The sequence below is a fragment of the Schistocerca piceifrons genome, chromosome 7 (genome assembly GCF_021461385.2).
Source record: "Schistocerca piceifrons isolate TAMUIC-IGC-003096 chromosome 7, iqSchPice1.1, whole genome shotgun sequence".
NCBI lineage: Eukaryota > Metazoa > Arthropoda > Insecta > Orthoptera > Acrididae > Schistocerca > Schistocerca piceifrons.
In genome coordinates, this window is record NC_060144.1 from 434,417,547 (window position 1) to 434,440,856 (window position 23,310).

The following is a 23,310-nucleotide window of genomic DNA, read 5'->3' on the forward strand; positions in this document are numbered from 1 at the left end:
CTGACTTATTCTCACAGTAACAGTCCCTACAAGTACTGGTTATAGTGACCACTTGTTTATAGATCCAGTACTTTATTGGAAATGACATTAAATCCATAATTAATGAACTAATCAGAAATAGAAAATGGATACAATGAAGCAATGGCCAACACGTGTGAAGCTTTTTTCACATAGTATTCCACTGAATAATAAGAGTGTCATATAGCTATGCCACTACTGCCCATAGCAAGGATGATTGGCATGTGCACCCTGTCATGAACTCAACTCGTTGGAAGGCTCCTGCAGATATACTGAGCCATTTTGCCTCTATAGCCATCTATAATTGCAAAAGTGTTGCTGGTGAAGGATTTTGCACATAAACTGACTTCTTGATTATGTCCCATAAATGTTTGATGGGATTCATATTTGACAATCCAGGTGGCAAAATCATTTGCTCAAATTATACAGCATATTCTTCGGACCAATTGCAAACAATTGTGGCCTGGTGACATGGCACACTGTCATCCATAAAAATTCTGTTACTGTTTGGGAACATGAAGTCCACAAATGGCTACAAGTGGTTTCCTTGTAACCAAACATTACCAAATCCAGTCAATGACTGGGCCAGTTGGGCCAGAGGACCCAGTCCACTCCATGTAAACACAGCCCACACTATTATGGAGCCACCACCAGCCTGCACAGTGCCTTGTTGACAACTTGGGTCCATAGATTCATGGGGTCTGCATCACACGCAGACCCTACCACAGCTCTTACTGACAGAAATCGGGACTCATGTGACTAGGCCATGGTTTTCCAGTCATCTAAGGTCCAACCAATATAGTTACAAGACTAGGAGAGGTGGCGCAGGTGATGTCGTACTGTTAGCAATGCATTTGCACTGATCTTCTGCTGCCACAGCTCAATTACATCAAATTTCACTGTGCTTTCCTAATAGATACATTCATCGTACATCCCACATTGATTTCTGTGGTTATTTCACTCAGTGTTGCTTGTCTGTTAGTAGTGATAACCCTAAGCAAATGCTGCTACTCTCAGTCATTAAGTGAAGGCTGTGTTGTCCATGGTGAGAGGTAATGTCTGAAATTTGGTATTCTCAGCACACTCATGACACTGTGGCTCTCAGAATACTGAATTCCCTAATGATTTCTGAAATGGAATGTCCCATGTATCTAGCTCCGACTAGCACTCTGCATTAAAACTCTGTTAATTCCTGTTGTGTGGCCACAATCACATCAGAAACCTTTTCACATGGGTCATCTGAATACAAATGAGAGCTCCATCAATGCATTGTCCTTTTATACCTTGTGTCTGCAGTACTACCATCATCTGTATATGTGCATATTGCTATCCAATAACTTTTGTTATCTCATTGTGTAATGTTTCTATGTCATATATTTAGACATTCAGATTTCTTTTTCATTTGTTAACATCTGATGATGATGATGATGATGAGAAGACACATACATTCATTGTGGCCATGGTGGTTTAGCTTCAATCACACATGAGAGTCAGAATTTTTCCTCATTCCAGTCCCTCCAGGCAGGCCCCACATACACTCAGCCTGCTATCAGATTGAGTACCATGGATCTTTTCCAGGGTAAAAGATGACCTGAGCAATGTGCTCATAATCCTCCCCCTGCTAGTGCCACGGCAAGTGAAAGGTTGCACTCTACCTACAGTCAGGCCAGGAATGCATTCGCTGGTTGAGTGCCACACACTTTACTTTTTTTAAGTTTATTCTGACAACGTCTTGTCCAAGCTTCCAGTGTGACAGATAAAAAAAAATTCAGACAGAAATGAAAACAGGACAGTTGACATCTAGAATCAATTTCAGTCACCCAACCAGAAATTATGCTATTATTAAAATACAGCTTTTCCAATTAATAAGAGGAGCATGCCAGCACATTAAAATTCTGTGCTGACTTGTTAGAGCTTGTCTTGAGATACATTTATGATTGGATTGTTCCTCAAAGCGTATTCCCTGAAACAGTGAAATATGTAGTAGGTATGACCATTAATGAAACTGGGGAAAGGCATGTACCACATGTTTATTTTAGAACTGAGATTCCTGTTTCTGACAATATCTTGTTGTCAACAGCTAAGTTTAACTTTTATAATTTCTCAGAAATTTAGGTTGTGGTTAAATAATCAAAAGTATCATATCGGGATTTTTCTGGAACATTTCCAAGGCAGCTTTGACTGTCACCCTTAAAAAAATTACTTAGGAAAAAAATGTCATGATATCAGTTACAAAACACTTGCAAAGCTGGAGCTTCACTGTTTTAATACAAAACAGATAGTTCTTGTACTACAGAAATCAAGCTCTATCAGCAGGAAGTTGTGGGTGGGCAACTGAAATATGAGTTCATCAATGATTAGTTCCTCTTTTTTATGTACAGTGAAACCTCAGGAATTTGGGCTGATCAGGGTGAGTTCCAGTCTGAATTACTGCAAGCCTGAATAACAGAAATGTTTTCTTAACTAGCTATCTGAAGCTATAATTAGGAATACAACATACAATGTACACAGTAGTCAAAGACTACAGAATCTATAATATTATGTGAAATACTGTACAGTATATTTAATTCAAAAGCAACTAATGTAATACCATAATAATGAAGACTGAGATTAAACAGATAAAAGTAATAATACACATTCAAAGGTTATATTAAACAGGCTGGACGAACTTATACAAGTGCGGATATTTTTAATGGTGGCTGAGGACTATGTACTGAACAACATTACTGATACATCAATATTTACTTCATTTGTAGACTAACAGCTGTAGCTATTATGAGTAGTATATTTTTGGATTGGTTAGTACTTTCACGTACATGTGACAAGAGCAAGCCATTAACGCTTATTTTCCCCTGGGCAGCAGGTCAGGTGCTGAAGTGTGTACGCAAAACAGTTTACTTATATTGATGGGCAAAGTCCACTTAACAGTTCAGTTATGACCATACAGAAGATGTCAGGTAGTAAATTATGTGACATGTCTGAACAACTAACACACTGAAATGGGTACATATTAAGGTAGCAATGATCACAATATCTGCACTTACAACCACAACACCCTGTATACTCTACTGCACACATAAAATGAAAGTCTTCACTGTACTGAAAACTGATATCCTAATTTCATTGTAAAATGGCACCTACTATACCAGTTATTTGCTGCTGTAATCTGGATCGACAATGAAAGGCCAAAGAACCACTACCACTTGACATTGATGCCATGGAAATATTTTCGTGTTCAATATCTGTTGATATTGGTTTAAAGAGGGAACTTAATACTGGTTGAGACTCATTTGTACACTGTTCTTTTTTCACTTATTGTTGGATATCTTGCTTATCTGGATTAATACCAATGACTTTGATAAGTGTGTCCAAATTTTCCCTTACATTTGACAGTTTAAGTACTTGCACATCCACAATAACTACACATGTCAGAGAAATGAGTAGGAACATCGTCTAAAATACACAATGATTTTACATCTCCAGATTTGAATTTAACTTTTCGATTTTGAATCTCGAAACTTCAGAGATGAAGTAGTTCTTGAACCAATCAGAGAATAATAGTGTCACATTTCCTGCCTTTTTGTGAGCTTTATTGGTGACTGGGATATGCTGAATAATATTTTTGATTGGTCTAAGCTTTACCTCTCATTCATCTGTGAGTGATTTTACATGGTATGACCCATCAGTATTAACACACTTAAGAGCAGTGGTTTTGTTCCACACTCACTTTATGTCGAAGAACTGAACTGTTTTTCCTGCTGGTCTGTGTACTGCTGAGGGTAAACTCCCAAAACAAATTAATTTCATCTGCATTGTAGAACTGAATCAGAGACAAATTTCATTCTTCTGATAATGTTTAACTGTTTATGAACTGGTTCAACATGTACAATATTTGCTCTTAAACTTCCCTCACCACTTTTCTGTTAAATGTATTGTGATAGTCATGGAATCTGAAAAGCCATCCAGCACTATCCTTGTAACCTATATAGTGTAAGATATCTGAAAATCTTTCCACTGCAACTTGTAGTTTGATTTCTTACAGGAAACTGAAGAGTATTGCTCTTTGTACCAGGTGTACATGGTATTGTAGATGTTGGTCATTTTGGTCCAGCGTTCTGTTTCCATTTTCTGGCAACTTTGTCTTGTTTTAGCACAAAGAACAAAGTTTTATTGTAATTTTTCTTGAAATAAAAAGTTGACTCTGGGCAGAAGCACTATACTGGATTGTATCAGCCACTTCCAGTTTATCTTTTAAAAGTTATGATTTATATTTACCCCTAATGCTCACCTTGGTTATTTTGTCTGGATAGATATGTACCAAGTACAACAGTTCACAATGGGAGGGAACCTCCATAGTACAGAGTCACTGTAAAGAAACTTCTAAAGAAATAGATTACTGCACAATATGTGTAAAACAAAGCAAGGGACTATAGATAGAGAGATGCTGAATGAAACGCATCTGGCTGTCAAGAGAGCAATGGATGATGCTTTTAATGACTACTGTAGCAGAATATTGTCAAGTGATCTTTCACTAACCTAAAGAAATTCTGGTCAAATGTAAAGGCTATTAGAAGCACCAAAGTAAGTGTCCAGTCCCTAGTGAATGAGACAGGAACTGAAATTAAGGGTAGCAAAACAAAAGCTGAAATGCTTAACTTAGTTTTCAAATGTTCCTTTACAAAGGAAAATCCAGGAAAATTGCTCCAATTTGATCCTTGTACCACTGAAAAGATGAATGAAATAAGTATTAGTGTCAGTGGTGTTGAAAAACAACTGAAATCTTTAAAACTGAACAACACTCCAGGGCCTGATTCTATAGTGAATTTTTTTCTGAGTTAGCCTCCCCTATTACCGTAACCTATTGTAGATCCCTCAAACAAACAACCATGCCCAGTTCTTGGAAAAAGGCACACGTCACACCCGCCTACAATTTAGGTAGTAGAAGTGAACCACAAAATTACAGTCCAATATCTTTGACATTGATTTGTTGTAGAATCTTAGAACATATTCTGAGCTCAAACATAATGCTGTGTCTTGAATAGAATGACTTCTTCAATACCAACCACATGGATTTCAAAAACACTGATCGTGTGAAACCCAACTCGCACTTTTCTCATATGATATACTGAAAATTTTGCATCAAGGCAATCAAGTAGATGCAGTATTTCTTGACTTCTGAAAATCATTTGACTCAGTACCATACCTACACTTTTTGTCAAAAGGATGATCATATGGGGTATCAAGTGAAATTTGTGAGTGGACTGAGGACGTTTTGGTACATAGGATACAACATGTTATCTTGCAAAGAGTGTCATTGTCAGATGTAGAAGTAACTTCAGGAAAGTGGTTGGAACCCTTGTTGTTCATGTTGTATATTAATGACCTTGTAGACAATATTAATAGTAAAATCAGGCTTTTGCAGATAATGCGTTATCTATAACGAAGTGCTCTCTGAGAGAAGCTGCATAAATATTCAGTCAGATCTTGATAAGATTTCAAATTGGTGCAGGGATTGGCAACTTGCTCTAAATGTTTGGAAATGTAAAATTTTGCACTTCACTATATGAATAAATGTGGTGTCCTATGATTACAATATCAATGAGTCACTGTTGGAATTGGCCAACTCATACAAGTACCTGGGGGTATGGATATGGATGGAATGATCACATAGGTTCAGTCATGGGTAAAAATCACTTGTGAGATCCACCCAAGAATACTGCTCAAGTGTGTGGGACCTGTACCAGATAGGACTGACAGGGCTTGCTGAACCTATGCAGAGAAGAGCAGCATGAATGGTCACAGGTTTGTTTAATCTGTGGAAGAGTGTCACACAGATACTGAAGGAACTGAACTGGAAGACTCTTTAAAACAGATGCGAACAATGGTGATAGCGTGCATGTACTACTGTCAAGAAAATACGTTCCACATAATGTACACATCTGCAAGACAAATGTGGACCCTCACCATAATTTATTTTTTATGAACTGCAAATTAAAAGTGAAGAAATTGCAGAGAGGTAGGAAATTGAACAGATGGGATGTGAACAGATTAAAAGAAGCAAAGGTTGTAAAATCTTTTAAAGAGAGCATTATGTAACAATTGACTAAAACAGGGGAAAGGAATGTAATAGAATACAAATGGGTAGCTTTGAGAGATGAAACAGTGAAGGCTGCTGCAAAGTATCAAGCAGAGAAAGCAACAGAGTTCAGTAGTAATCCTTGGCTGATGCACAAGATTTGAATCTTAATGACAGAAGAAGAAAATATGAGCATAGAGCAAATGAAGTAGGCAAAAGGGAATACAGATTTTATAAAGCCTTGTCGCCAGTTTTGTAAAGGCCTCGTCACTACTGCTGTAATGGTGGATCAAGTGTGAGAGTTCATGAAACAGCTTCTGGTGCAGTACACCACTAAGACAATTTCTCCTTGCCACTATTACACAGCTATGCCCCAGCATCAGGTAATAGGCTAGGAGAACAAAGGTTCTACAACACTCCAACTAATTAGTAACAAAGTCACACAAACTATTTAAAAAGGTTTACTTATCTTTGTGCCTAGTTCAATAACAAGTCTGCAACACTGCTTGTAATATAACGCAATAAAGGCCCTCAATGGCTAAGTGTAAATAATCATAGGTAAACTTCACAGTACATAGCAAGTGCAATTTACAACTCTCTGTTTACTTGTAAGAGTTCACTAAACAAAGTTCCCTGTCTAAGTCAACCATGGACAATGATCTATAACCAAGTGGGCAAGAGCTGCTTCTCTTCTGAGTAGGTTTCAGTCCATTGTCATTTGGTCATTGGTAGATTGTACTCTGCCAGCAATTGGCCAAGGCAAAATCGATATAAGTGCCGTCCATGGCACTGGCGGAACTCGCACAAGTGGCGAGTCTCTATGACACTGGCACCAGCTCACACCCTTGTGCCTGTGGTGCTTTTGCCCTGGCTGTGTCTTGTTTGGACACCACAGCAACATACATCTAAAATATGAGATTGATAGCAAGTGCAAAATTGCAAAGCAGGAATGGCTGTATGAGAAATGCAAGGATGTAGAGCAATGTACAACTAGGGGAAAGATAAATGCTGGGGAAAACTCAAGGTGAACAGAATACATAGAAGGGCTATAAATGAAAAATGAAATAGAAGATAATGTTATAGAAAGGGAGAAAGAAGTAGATGACAAGTTGGGAGATATGACACTGTGAGACAGTTTGACAGAACACTGAATGATTTAAATTAAAACAGGGCCCATGAAGTAGATGACATTCCCTCAGAATTACTGAGATTCTTGGGAGAGCCATCTATGACCGTTCCATCTGGCATGAAAGATACACAAGATACTCCAAGAAAATGTAATAATTCTAATTCTAAAGAAGTCAGGTGCTGATAGATGTAAATATTGCCAAATTATCGGTTTAATGACTCATGGTTGCAAAATGCTGACAAATTATTTACAGAAGAATGGAACGACTGATAGAAGCTGACATTGGAGAGGATAAGTTTGGGTGCTGGGGAGATGACGGAACATCCAAAGTTGTAGCTTAGAAAAGAGTTTAATAAAACCTATACATTAATTTAGAGAAAGATTTTGACAGTGTTGACCAGAACACACTCTTTAATATTCCGAAGGTAGCAGGGATAAAATACAGGGAGCAAAATGTTATCTACAAATTATTCAGAAACAAGGCTGCAGTAATATGGGTCACACAAAGAGAAGCAGTAGTCAAAAATGGAGTGAGAAAGTATTGTTGCCTATCACTGACATTATTCCACTTGTAGATTGACCAAATAGGAAAGGAATTAAAGTTCAAGTAGAAGAAATAAAAACTTTGAGGTTTGCCAGAGACACTGTAATTATGTGAGAGACAGCAAAAAAACCTGGAAGAGCAGCTGAATGGAATGGTTAGTATCTTGAAAATGAGTTATAAGATGAACACTGACAAAAGTGGAATAACATTAATAGAATGTAGCTGACTCAGATTAGATGGTGTTGAAGGAATTAGATTAGGAAATGAAACACTAAGAGTAATAGATGAGTTTTGCCATTTGGACAGCAAAATAAGTGATGAATGTCGAAGTAGAGAGCACACAAAGTGGGTCCAGGCATTAGGAAGAAAAGTATTCTGAAAACAAGGTATGTGTTAACATCTAACACTCTGAAGGACTGTGGCCTTGTTCAGAAAAGAAACGTGGATGATAAGCAGTTCAGATAAGAAGAAAATAGAAATTTTTTAAATGTGTGCTACAGAGGAATGCTGAAGAGCAGATTAGTAGATCGAATAACTTATGAGCAGGTACTGAATCAAATTGAAGAAAAACGTAATTTATGACCCAACTTGACTACAAGAAGTGACTGATTGGACACACCAGAGGCATGAAGGAATCATCAATTTGGTAATGGAAGGATGAGTGGTGGTGGGAGGGGGGGTAAAATTTGTAGAGGGAGAGTAAGGGATGAATAAAACAATCAGGTAATGTTGATATAAGTTGCAGTAGTTCTTTGGAGATGAAAAGCCTTGCACATGATAAAGTAGCATGAAGAGCTGCACAAAATTAGTCTTCAGACTGAAGACCACAACATCATCATCATCATCACCACCATCATCACCACCATCATCACCTTCACCATCACCATCACCATCAACAACAACAGGTGATTGCTAAAATCTACAAGCATTAAAAATAAATCTCTTCTTTTATCAAACTGTTACTGTATCTTTGTAGTTAATACAGCTGAACCATGGGCTGCAGTGATACTTAAGCATGTCTGATATGGAAACCAGTGGTAAAATGTATACCTGATTAATACAGAATAACTGATATTCATATTAGCTTCTCATGAAAGTACAATATTTATAGTAAATAAATACCTGTTATTTGAGTATCTCTCTTGCATTCCTTTTGTTGTGTTCCTTAAAAACTCCTTAAAATGACAATATTAATGCTTGATATCTTTTCTGAGAGTATTTGGAATATTTAGTTATATACATAAATAGGAAGCATACTTGGTGGATCAATGTGCATTAACTCCTTTTTTTTATTTTCTGATGTAACACAAATATTCCCCACTACAGGTAATAGGTCGCCTGGAACTTGGAGCAGCAAAAAGCACTGGTTCAGCACTCCACCACTGGAATGAAGTCTGCAACTCACCACGCAGGCAGATTGCAGAGTGGCACAAACTCCGAGAGTAATAAATGAACACCCAGAGTCATTTTCGTTACAAGTGTGATTTGGTATAACTGGGTGTTAGAAATTCCATGCAAACCCCCACTTATTGTCTCTATTATAATCACATCATGAACAACCTCATAGTAATTCACTTTAACCTATGTTTTGGAAGTCAGCTGTTGGTGTTGTATTATATGTATATGAAACAGAATTTCTGTAATTAACAGTTAAAAGTATATCAAATTACAATTTCCTATGAAAAAGCAATGTTTGTTATGTAGGCTTACAAGGTTTTTTCAGTGCTGCTTGATATCAGCTGTAACAAAAAAATAATGTATATTGAGCCTCATTTCAAAACAACTCATTTGTACTTGTGGGGAGAACAAATTAAAGCATGCCAGTATGTCTTATTAGAACTGAGAAGAACATCTCTTGGTAATCATAACTCTGAATAACAAAAAATCTGTCTGCTACTTGTGTGCATCTCATAATCCTTTGCAGAACACTAAATGTTGCATAACTTTGGTAAACACCATATCCTTGAACAACAATGGCTGGAAAAACAGCTATTCAAATTGCTGTTCAAAAGTAAGTTGGAACAGTAAAGTGGTGCACAGATTTACATCCATATCTTACATACTCACATGATTTCATTTACTAACAATGTAAACATGAGCCAATTTCATGCTCCTACTCAATCTCAGCTAGATTGTCACAGGTGTTTGGTTGTTTTGCTCTGTTAATGTTTGCAGTATTTCAGCTTCCAAAACCAGAATGAATAACATTTTATTTGAAGGCTTTAAGTATCCAAGTGGATGAATCCTGAGAAAAAAATTGTATTTCTGTAATTACAGTAATTATTTTCAAGTTTCTTATTTAAAAACAATTAATGAAACAGTTGTTAGGGACATGGTTCTGGTGTAAAATGTTATATTAATTTTATCAAAATATGGAATCATTTACCCTCAACATATTGTTATACATCAGATCCTCATACAGCTCCTACTTGAGATATTAACCTTAAACTGCAAAAATTTGTAACATGTTCTACATCTACATGGATACTCTGCAAATCACATTTAAGTGCCTGGCAGAGGCACAGATTGTGTCAAACTGTGTTCCCTCAAAATATAAACTGAGCGTAAATAATGAAGAACTCTACAAATCCATTGCATATAGTGTACTTGACTGCATACTGTCACATGTGTTTACTGATAAACTATTGTTTTATTCCAGTTTTACAAATGTGAAGGAACCAGCTTTCAAGACAGAGTATTTCCTCAACTGAGACAAAGGCCCTACTTGCATTTTTATTTACTTGATTGTTCATACCAAATCAGTTACAATATAATCAATATTTAGCGAGGCAAATTTTCTTATAAAATTTTATAAAAATAATGAATATTTTTTCAGCTCCTCCGTTCAAGTACTTGGATTTCCTGAAAGTGATTTCCTTTCTTTATGTACTCTATTTAAAGTACATATTGTGAAAACTCCTATATTTTTACGCTAAAAGAAGAGATACATTTGTTGAGACATCCTTAAAACTGTGGCTGTCATATGAAGTTGATGCTAGCTTCAGTTTGGCAACTTCCTTCTCAGGGCATAACACAAATTCTTGCTCCAAGTTGCAAAGTGTGTACTGTGATTAACTACTGAGACACATTAACGATTTGCCCTGGAGCATATCTTGCAAACTCATCTCTGTTGTTTCATGCTAATGCTTTCTTGCCTGAGGGAAGAAGGGTTTAAAGACACTATTACCAAAAATGCTAGCACATATTCAAATCTATCGCATGTGTTTCATCACCAACCACAGAAGCCCTTTAATTCTGCCACTGGAATAATGTTTCTAGTAAAGGAATTTGGTACAGGAAAAGTGGAAGAGTAACATTCCATTATATCATGAAGGACTATTAAACAGTTCAAGTAACATAGTATATGCTGTAAAAGCCAGATATGTTTTCAACTCATGTCTAACACACAGTTTTAGTATCTCAAAAAGGTTCATGATTCAACCTCCCCTGCATCACAGAGTTAAATTAAATCACATTCATTTTCTTTAATAGATGCCAACTACACCACTGTTCTGTGTTTTATTGTGCATATCTTTAATTTTGTCGTCTTTTAACAAACATTTCACTAAAATTCAGAGGCAAAACTGTCAGGGTAAAGACAAGAGTCTTGCTTCATCTCAGGCAACAGTTCCTGTGTGATAATTAAACTATAATTTCTATTTTATAAATTTTATAGGCCTATGTAATGATTCTTATTGTAATTATGTGATTTTCCTTGAGCTGCAATTACTTGTCTGGTAGATATCCCAGTACCAATAACACCCATTCACATAACCCATAATTATGTTTTAACACATTGAATGTCAATGTTTTGTTTATTTAATACCATACTTATGTGTTTTCACTTCTAACAATGATGAGATTAATTTCTTAGTTTTGCACTTACATTTAAGTAACAACATATTTCATAGTTCAACAGAAATTCTTGAAAAAGTAATTTCCATAAAACAGTGGAAACTGTTAAGAGAGAAACAGTATCAATTGTAAAAAATGATACTCCTGTTCTGATGTAAAAACAACAGAACACTGATTGTAACATGATTTTAATGCTCAGATATTTCTGTGAAAAGAAATCAAAATGTAAATATTGACCTCTGATGATGAAGTAATATTGGTACTTTTATCATTTAATTCTAACTGAACGCTAATGTCACCAGTCTGAATAACCAGAAGTAGGACAGGCAAGCAACAGGAAGATAAGCTATGTTGTGTCATTTGCTTCGGCTTCAATTTTGCAAATTTATCTAGAGCTATCTGCAAGATAAGTAAATGACACAATGCTGTATTTGGTGTTATGTGTTTATTACTACTGTCATAAGCTTTTTAAGTTAAACTCATAATTGAATTTTTTCCTAATTGTTTATCAAACCTTTAGAGGTAAGACAGCTTAATTTTATGGAAGAGATCACAGGTGCATATATTTTGATTAATAAATTATCCTTGTTCATCGTGGAGGGCTGTTTCCGCAGTGCAGAGGAACAAATTATGATTTTTCATGAATAAAACATAGCCTTTTTTATATTTTTATATGAGTGAAGTAGAGTTTGAGTAGTGGATATGGAGCTTTCATTGTTCCATTTATATTTGTTGACTAATTATTGCTGTGAACTGGATCCGTGGCAAGTGCTTCAGTAGGTGAAATTCATCCAAAATATTTGTACAGTTAGTAATAGATAACCCAGTACTTTCACCCATAGAATACAAGTTCATAAGAACTTATCTATTTTCTTCACCACTAAAAAATTGCAGCCTTACTGTAACATTGTGATACATTTCATGTTAATATTAGAATGTCACTGTAATTTATGTACCAATATTGACTAGTTTAATAAAGTACATTAACATAACAAATCTCAAATTTATGGAGCACCTTGTACCATAAAAAATCATTATTGAGAAAGGTTTTCCCTTCTGTTATACTTCGATAAAAAATTGTGCTTAAAATGAGCGATGAAATTTTTAGTCCCCGAGACCTTTAAATCAGCAAAATCGTTTATGAGTATATACAGTGATCTAAAGCAGTGGTCATCAAACTGCATCCCACTGGGCACATGTGGTCTGAATCACACAACGGGCTGTCAGCTGTATTTTGTAAGAGTATGCATCTAGCAACTAACAGCTGAATTCAGTTACGTCAACAAATGTTAAGAGCTTTTTAAGAGTGTAATTTCCTTGCTTGATAACAAACAAAAATAGTTACAAAGACGGTAATATTTTAAGAAGTGCTTAATTTTAATTGATGTTGGTGAACTTGGCTGTGGGTAAAGTAAAGTTGGCCACTTACCTCTAAGGCAGATGGGTACATAACACAGCGGCTGAAGGGTGTGAGACATGGAAATAACATTGATTCATAAATGCACATTACAAAAATGGTCATCTTCAAATACAATACTTGTTTATAGTGAAGAATATTAAATTAATTAAGGATGTCATAGTACTACATAATGATTAGAGGAAGAAAGGCATTCAACACATTTAATAAAAATTTATGATAATATATCACATTGCATAATGTGTTTTAAATGTATGTAAAACTACCGTAATTAAGCAGTTACCCATCTGCTTTGACAGACAACAACACTTTGTCATGCAGATACAGTGTCACAGCTTTGTGGTAGCTGAGGATGTCAGCTATCTGAAGCAGAGAAAAGCCAACACAAAGTGTCCTGAATTGTGCTGACTCTTTATACTCAGTACCTGAGGACTGGCAACCAACATATCATGCCCTTACTATAGGTAGTTTATTTGGGGCACATGACATACTAATGTACTGTTTGACAACCACTGATCTGAAGAAATGACATTACACTTGACATGACCTAATTTGAATCTGACTTCATGATCCAGATACAAAATATTAAAAATTTTTAAAATGTTCTAAAGACTAGTTCCGAATGCCAAGTTGTGTTCAAAGAGGAAAATGGGCATAAACTGTTATAAAAGCTTGATGTACTTAGTGAAAAATGAGTTTTTCCCATTGCAGATAGAGAAATAAGCAATGGAATGTAAAATGGGCATAAGAAAATTTGTCTCCTTTTACACATGTAAAATGAGAATTTTATTAGACTATACAGTACAGCAAGAAAATGGACAGGGGTGCTGTTTATACAACGAAGGTAAGTAGATACCAGATAATTCTCTCTTCAGCAAATCAATGAAGGCTCAGTCTGTAAGAAGAGATAGTTCAGTAGACTTAAGATTAAACACCCTAGAAATTGTATATTTCTAAAGCTATTGAGTAGATGTGGAATATAACACAAGAGATGTAACTGTTCAGTTAGGGAGAGTGATTTAGCCTAGAATCCCAAAATGTCTTCAACATTCAGTGTTTTACATTAGAGCACCTCCAGCCTCATTATGTTGCCTGAGCACAAACAAGCATAAGCAACATCATTCAAGTACAATTACAACAGTTGAAGCAGAACACTACATTAAATATGTCATTCCTGAACTGTCTGAGGCCATTTAATCAGTACAATCTGCAAACATAATAACTGAAGAGAAAACTGAAACACAAGATATAAAAATATGATTCACTGTGTTAACCATTACTGAAAGTTATGTGCATTAGAGATGTATAAATCGTGGAACAGTGATCACACAACTTTTCAGAAAGTTGATGTTAGAAGAGAGAAACAGGTGACAAAAATTGATTCAAATATAAATGTAAGAATAACTTGGATACCAGTAGTGAGTATTTTGCACCAAAAAATCTCATGCCACATTTGAGAATAACTTTACAGAAGAGCTAGTGGTGATGATAAATAACAAACTGCTTGGAATTCTTCAGTTTAGAAATGTAATCTACAATGTAAATAAGGACCCAACTCATAACACATTTGAAGTGCTGCTTAAAACAAGTGAAGAAACAAACATACTGTTCCTTGGCCACAGTGAATAATACAGTCCTGTGTAAAACCTATACAAGTCATATCTGATTTGTATTGTATTGTATTGTATTTTTATTGATCCAGGCAATCATAGTATTGTACAGCTGTACATATGATATTGGATAGGTCAAGAGAGCTATTTACAGTAATTTTTACAAATTGATATTTACATTATTTTGTAGCAAGGAAATTATCTATCTTCAACAAAACAGTTAATACAAATCAAAGAGATGTAAGGTTTTACATATGGTATTGGATAGGTCAAGGGAACATACACTCCTGGAAACGGAAAAAAGAACACATTGACACCGGTGTGTCAGACCCACCATACTTGCTCCGGACACTGTGAGAGGGCTGTACAAGCAATGATCACACGCACGGCACAGCGGTCACACCAGGAACCGCGGTGTTGGCCGTCGAATCGAATGGCGCTAGCTGCGCAGCATTTGTGCACCGCCGCCGTCAGTGTCAGCCAGTTTGCCGTGGCATACGGAGCTCCATCGCAGTCTTTAACACTGGTAGCATGCCGCGACAGCATGGATGTGAACCGTATGTGCAGTTGGCAGACTTTGAGCGAGGGCGTATAGTGGGCATGCGGGAGGCCGGGTGGACGTACCGCCGAAATGCTCAACACGTGGGGCGTGAGGTCTCCACAGTACATCGATGTTGTCGCCAGTGGTCGGCGGAAGGTGCACGTGCCCGTCGACCTGGGACCGGACCGCAGCGACGCACGGATGCACGCCAAGACCGTAGGATCCTACGCACCGCCACTTCCCAGCAAATTAGGGACACTGTTGCTCCTGGGGTATCAGCGAGGACCATTCGCAACCGTCTCCACGAAGCTGGGCTACGGTCCCGCACACCGTTAGGCCGTCTTCCGCTCACGCCCCAACATCGTGCAGCCCGCCTCCAGTGGTGTCGCGACAGGTGTGAATGGAGGGACGAATGGAGACGTGTCGTCTGCAGCGATGAGAGTCGCTTTTGCCTTGGTGCCAATGATGGTCGTATGCGTGTCTGGCGCCGTGCAGGTGAGCGCCACAATCAGGACTGCATACGACCGAGGCACACAGGGCCAACACCCAGCATCATGGTGTGAGGAGCGATCTCCTACACTGGCCGTACACCACTGGTGATCGTCGAGGGGACACTGAATAGTGCACGGTACATCCAAACCGTCATCGAACCCATCGTTCTACCATTCCTAGACCGGCAAGGGAACGTGCTGTTCCAACAGGACAATGCACGTCCGCATGTATCCCGTGCCACCCAACGTGCTCTAGAAGGTGTAAGTCAACTACCCTGGCCAGCAAGATCTCCGGATCTGTCCCCCATTGAGCATGTTTGGGACTGGATGAAGCGTCGTCTCACGCGGTCTGCACGTCCAGCACGAACGCTGGTCCAACTGAGGCGCCAGGTGGAAATGGTATGGCAATCCGTTCCACAGGACTACATCCAGCATCTCTACGATCGTCTCCATGGGAGAATAGCAGCCTGCATTGCTGCGAAAGGTGGATATACACTGTACTAGTGCCGACATTGTGCATGCTCTGTTGCCTGTGTCTATGTGCCTGTGGTTCTGTCAGTGTGATCATGTGATGTATCTGACCCCAGGAATGTGTCAATAAAGTTTCCCCTTCCTGGGACAATGAATTCACGGTGTTCTTATTTCAATTTCCAGGAGTGTATTTGCAGGTAATATTTAATAAATTGATTTTACATTATTTTGCAATGAGGAAGTTAGCTATCTTTAACAAAACAGTAAATGCAAATGTTGTATGGTAAAATACAAACAGCCAATATAAATGTAATAGTAAAGTAGTCCAGTGGTCGGCTATCATATTTTTTACATTTTTAACCCCTTTCAAAAAATGATCAACTGCATAAAAGCAATGGTACAAGAGATATTTTTTTAACTTATGTGTGAAGGCTCTTGGGTTCTTTGTTGCTTTCATTTCATTGGGTAAATTATTATACATTTTTATCCCAACATTTAAAACACTTTTTTGGTAGCAGGTAGCTCTGGACTGAATCATATGTAGGTCAGATTGCTGCCTTGTTGCATAGTTATGAATATCTCCATTGAATTTTAGTGTGCAGTCATTGTTTAACAGGTATGACTTGACAAATGAGACGATATTATAAATGTAAGCAGAGGGCAGTGTCATAATGCCATTTGTTTTGAAATGTTGTCTGCATGATTCGTTATGTCTTAGATTACATATTATGTGTATTGCCATTTTTTGCATTTTGAAAATATATCTACCTCCAGGTGAGTTCCCCCAAAATATGATTCCATACTGTAAAGTAGAATGGAAGTAAGCATAATATACATGTATGAGAACAGATTTTGTGACTGATTTTTTGAGTATCCTTAAAATGTAACACACATTTGAGAGCTTTTTTGGGATATAATTTGTGTGTGTCTCCCACTTAAGATTTTCTGCAAGCCATATGCCAAGAAACTTGACAGAGTCCACACACATAAGCTCTTGGTTATTTAGAATCACATCAGGCATTTCTTGTTTTTGGGATGAGAGTCTGAAGTTGATGTAGGTTGTTTTCTGTATGTTTATAATCAGTTTGTTCTCGTTGAACCATTTGCTGAGTGACGACATAAGCGGTTTAATTTTTTGGTTGTGGTCCTCTGTATCAGTACCCGTTATTAGAATACTTATGTCATCGGCAAATAGTGCGGTATTTCCTGTAACAAGCTTTGTGCTTATATCATCAATGTATAGCAGAAACAGTATGGGTCCCAGGATTGAGCCTTGTGGCACACCATATCTAATAGGCATTGTGTCAGAGGAGTGGACAGTAGATTGATGGGTGGTTGTGTTCTTTTTTTCAAAATTAATTTCAACTTTTTGAAATCTGTTTGACAGGTAAGATTCTAACCATTTGTTTGCAATTCCTCTTATACCTTTATTTGCTAACTTCTTAAGGAGTATGGTATGGTCAATTACATCAAACGCTTTGGATAAATCTAAAAAGATACCAGTAGTGATTTCCTTATTATCCAGTGCTTTTAAGGTTTCGTTGAGATACTCATAAATAGCTGTGGTAGTTGTCTTTTGCTTTCTAAAACCATGCTGGTGTTTTGTCAATAAGGATAGTTTATTAGTAAAGTCTTCCAATCTGGTGTAAAATAATTTTTCAAGTATTTTTGAGAATGAGCTGAGTTGTGCTATGGGCTGGTAATTGGCTACATCATTTTTAGAGCCCTTTTTGTGAAGTGGGGTAATTTTAGAAGTCTTTAGTTGTTGTTGTTGTTGTTGTTGTGGTCTTCAGTCCTGAGACTGGTTTGATGCAGCTCTCCATGCTACTCTATCCTGTGCAAGCTTCTTCATCTCCCAGTACCTACTGCAACCTACATCCTTCTGAATCTGCTTAGTGTATTGATCTCTTGGTCTCCCTCTACGATTTTTACCCTCCACGTTGCCCTCCAATGCTAAATAGTCTTTAGTAGGTCAGGGAAAACTCCATTTGTAAAGGATGCATTTATTATGTGGGTTAGGGGTTCTACAATGGATTCTCCACATTTCTTTACAATTAAATCAGGAATATTGTCACTACCACTGGAGTGCTTATTCTTTAGTCCTTTTATAACTGTAAGTACTTCAGGATTGGAGACTTTGTGAAGAAACATTGATGCCTGTACCGGTGCGGTTTCTATTAGTGTTTGGTGTTGAGCATTTGGTCTGTGGCAGTTGTTCTTTATCAGGTTTTCTGCTATTTTGCTAAAATAGTCATTAAAACCATTTACTATTTTTTGGGGATCTGATGTGATTTCATCATTTAGGTTTAGTTTTAATGTTTTGTTTATAACATGCTGCTTACTGTTTGTTTCATTTTTTACAACTGTCCACAAGCCTTTCATTTTATTGTTAGATTCCTTTATAAATTTATCATTGTATAATTTTTTTGCATGTTGGATAACTTTCCTATAGATTACAAAATAGGTCTTACAATATGACCTAAACTGATCATCGACGTCATGGTGTTTCATGTGATTTTTTAAGTCACGCTTTTTTTGGCTGGAAATCCTTATCCCTTTTGTTACCCATGAGTTTGTGTGTTTGTTTCCGATTTTCCTGGATTTCAGTGGAAATGCAGTATTGAAGTGGTGGAGAAATGTTTCATGGAAGGAATTAAATATTTAGTTTACATCATTTTCTTTATAGACCTCTGCCCAGTTTTCAGCCCTTAACAGATAGTTAAAAAGCCTTATATTATCATCATTAAATTGCCTTTGCATTTTAGTTATTGTGGGATATTGTCCTATGTAATTTAAATTCACTGTTAGTATTTGGGCTTCATGGTCACTGTAACCTGTGCTGATGACTTTGATTGAGTGGTGCAGTTTGTCTGTGTTTATGAAAATCTGATCTAGAGCTGTTTTTGAATTTTTTGTGATCCTGGTTGGTGTGTTTACAGTTGTGGATAGGTTGAATGAATTTGTAATATTCAACAATTCGTCTTTGTTTTTTCCAGGTGTGAGGAAGTCAATATTAAAGTCTCTACTTATTAATAGAGTTTTGTTTAGTGAGTGAATTTTTGTGAGTAGTGCTTCGAGGGAGTGTTTGAAGGTTTGGATGTTCCCATCAGGGGCTCTATATACATTCAGTATCAATAGGTTATAGTCTGTTAAGATAATTAAGGAGAATTCAAAGTCTGTTTCTATTTGCATATTATTGTACTTTGTGAAGCTTTTGTATCTTAAATATTTTTTGACATAGATTGCTGTACCACCTCCCTTACTTTTGTTCCGACAAGAATAACTAGCTAGAGTTAATTCGCCAAGTGGGGTTTTTCTAATTTTGTCTTCTGTTAACCAGTGTTCAGTAATACAGAGAACATCTAAGTGTGGCTTTGTTTTTAGGAAGAGATCTATTTCTAGTAACTTATTAAACATTGACTGCACATTATGGTGTAATATTTTAAAGGATAATTGTGACTGTTTTCCAATGGAATGATTTTTGACACCACTCACCGGGTTTTCTTGTAGTTTTGGTTCATGAAAATTTTGCTCTGCACCTGTTTTCCTTTGGTTTGCTGCTAGCAGGGAGCTACTGGTGTTCTTGCCCATAAAAAATCCTGGCTGTGGGCTGGAGGTCTGCGTTTTCGTGTTGAAGATCTTGTCACAGTTTCCAGTGGTACTGATTTGGAGTGTGGCTGCACATTTTTTGCTGTTTCCACTTGGATGTCGTGGGCTGACTGATTTGTGGCACTTGACGAGATATTTGCATAGGATGTTGTTGGTGACTTAGTGCTGACTGTGGATACCTTCTTCTTTTCTAAAACTGTTTCTGGTGTTTTCCTTGATGACCCTGACTGCATATTCACTTTTGTTGTTGTTACTGATGGCTCTTCAGCTCCTGGTGTTGCTGTTGGTTCAGCTGCAGTATTGCTCATTCTTCTGAGATTGTCCACCAAATTAGCTTCATTGGACCACGAATATGTTTTATGTCCTGGTGTAACACGTTTTATGGCACTTCTTGTTACCAGTGGACTTTTGATGGCATTCAACAGATTAACACACAGTTTCTTTTTCCCATTTTTATGTAAGTGAAGCCCATGCCTGGTGAAGTCTTTCCATTGGAGGAAGCTATTTACATCTAAAACTCTGATGTGTTCACTGTAAGATGCCTTCTGCATCAAATAACTGTTCATTTGGTAGATTTTGCAGTTTTCATTTGGCATGTCATATCTGTATGGTATTGTGCATAGAATTAGTTGTGTGTGCCTAGTTTTTGCGATCGTTTCATCTAGTGATGTCATAAAACCACATTTTGATCCATTAATATTGTTTGCACCAGCTAAGACGACAACATAATCATTTTGTCCTAGACTTTCTGATATTAAAGCTGCAGAACAAAGAGTACAAACTAGTTAAAGTATTTAAAGTGTTTAAAGCTGTAGTGGAGTCACTTGCACAACAGTTTATGCTGTTGTGGTGTTAAGTCTGAAGACTGATTTGATGTAGTCTTCCATGCTAGTCTATCTTGTGCAGGCCTCTTCACATCTGCATAACTACTGAGACCTACATCTAATTGAGCTTGCTTAGCATATTTGGTGCTTACTTTTCCTGTGCAGTTTTTATGCCCCACACTTCCTTCCATAACGAAACTGATGATCCCTCAATGCCTCAAGAAAAATACTAACAAGTTGTCACTTCCTTTAGCTAGGTTGTGCCATAATTTATCTTTTTGCTGATTTGATCCAACAACTCTTTATTAGTTATTTGATCTACCCATCTAATATTCAGCATTCTTCTGTAGCATCACAATTCAATGGCTTCCATTCTCTTCTTCTCTGAGTTGTTTACCATCCACACAAGGTTAACTCCGTGTATACACCTTCATAAAATACTTCCCAACATTTAAATTTGTATTAGACATTAACAAATTCCTCTTTTCCAGAGAATTTTTCTTGCTAATACCAGGCAGCATTTTGTGTCCTCTCTACTTTGGCCATCATCATTTATTTTGCTGTACTACTCTTAGCATTTCACTTCCTGATCTAGTTCCTGCAGCATCATCTGATCTAAATCAACTACTTTCCATTACCGCAGGTGTTCATCTTATAACCCACTTTCAAGACACTATCCATTCCATTAAACTGCTCTTCCAAGTTTTTGCCATCTCTGACATAATTACAATGTCATTGGCAAACCTTGAAGTTTTTATTTCTTCTCACTGAACCTTAATTCCCTCTCCAATTTTCTCCTTGTTTCCCTTACTGCTTGATCAAAGTGCAGGTAGAATATTGTCAGTGGTAGGTAACAACACTGCCTCTCATTCCCTTTTTGACTAATGGTTCTCTTCACATGACTCTTCTCCTTGCAGTCTTGTTTCTGCACAAGTTGTAAATAACATCTTGCTCCCTGTATTTTATCCCTGCTACCTTCATAATATCATAGATTTGATTTTCACTGCACTATCTTCTGAGATAAGTCAGAGGGTCCATACTGCCTTGTGTAGTTCTTACACCTCTTCAGCACCCAAATTTATCCTCTCTGAGGTTAGCTTCTACCAGTTTATCCATTCTTCTGCAAATAATTTGTGTCAGTATTTTGCAACCATAACTCACTAAACTGATAGTTTGGTAATATTCACATTTGTCAGCACCTATCTTCCTTAGAATTGGAATTATAACTTTCTGAAGTCTGTGTATCTTTCATGCCAGACTGCACAACTGGACAGTTCTGGCCTGGATTACTCTCCCAAGAACCTCAGTAAAATGGATTATGATAAACTGAATTGAATTGAATTGAATCTACTTCAAGAGCCTTGTTTTACATTAAGTCTTTCAGAGAGCTGTCAAATTCGTCTTGCAGTTGCACATCTCCCAAATCATTGTTTCTATTTTTCTTCCCTTTTTACAACATTGCATTCAAGTTAATTTCTTTTATACAGCCCTTCTATATATTCCATTACATTTCAGCTTTGTTTTCTTTGGTTGATGCTGGCTTACACTGACATTGACTGAAATAAAATAATGGCAATAGAAAAAAAACAAAGTAACTTATACAGTTGTAACAGTAATAGTTTTGAGTGCAGGAGAAAAATGGAAGCACAAAATAATAAGGTAGTTATATTTTTCTTGGAACTAGTGACTTTTACAGAGCATGCTGTGTGTTATAGCCATTATAGAATTAAATTAGCTTGTCTTATCATGTCCTTGGGTATTTAGTGGAATATTTCTTTCAAAAGAAAAATTCACTTGAAAAAATCCAAAATAATGAGTTTACAGAATGGCTGGACATTATTTACTTTTAGCAGGTGTAACTCAAGTACTGCCAATAGACACAAAAAATATTTTAAAAAATATATTATTCTAACTTTCTCAGAAAGGAAAGGGGGAAAGAAATGACACTGTCACTCAGATCAAAGATTGGGGGAGACCCACCTGTCCGTCACCCGTAAATCATTGTTAAGCAAGTGGTTGCCTTCTCTACAATTTTTGTTTATATAATTGGATAGATAAAAAAATCTATGAACCAAGAGGCGGCAGGAGAAAACACATACAAGTCATGGAAATATGCAAGCTTTCAGAACCAGTGGCTCCTTTTGGCAAAATGGTTGAAGGGAAAGGAAGAGGGATGAACGAAAATGAATGGTGAGGTTTAAAAAATGGAGAGAGTTATGGAAAAGTTGCCCAGAATCACAGGTCAGATGAAGCTTTCCTATAGGGATACAAACGAAAAACTGATTTCCTTCTTTCTTATCCCATTGGTAAGTCTCTGCTGACCTGGGATTATGGACAACTTTTCCCAACCATCAGTCTTCCCTTCTTATCCCATTTGGTAAGTCTCACCTCACCCTGGGTACTGGTAAATTTTTCCTCCATCAGTCTGCCATACCCTTCAACTCCTCTGCCAAATGTAGCCACTGGCACTGAAAGCTTGCATATTTCCATAACTTTTGTATGTGTTTCCTCCTGTTGCCAGTGAGTAGGTTTCTTGTCTACCCAATTACATCATATTTTCAAAACATTATTTTTATGTGAAATTTTTGTTTGACATTTCTAATATACATTTTTGTAAATTGTATCATTAAAAAAATACTAACAGACAACAAGAGATAAGTAAATATGATTCTGGTGCAACACAATTAGCTCTTTAATCTCACAAAGTAACATGTGCTATTGACAG

General features: G+C 37.0%; 1 protein-coding gene across 1 annotated transcript in view; it reads left to right on the forward strand.

The window, feature by feature from the left end:
- LOC124805762 (synaptotagmin-11) overlaps nucleotides 1-12,582 on the forward strand; it is a 717,920-nt gene extending 705,338 nt beyond the window's left edge. Inside the window, exon 10 of the mRNA XM_047266330.1 lies at nucleotides 9,094-12,582. Coding sequence (XP_047122286.1) covers nucleotides 9,094-9,213 — 120 coding nt within the window. The 3' untranslated portion in view covers nucleotides 9,214-12,582. The remainder of the gene's footprint in view (nucleotides 1-9,093) is intronic.
- Nucleotides 12,583-23,310: the final 10,728 nt, after the last annotated feature.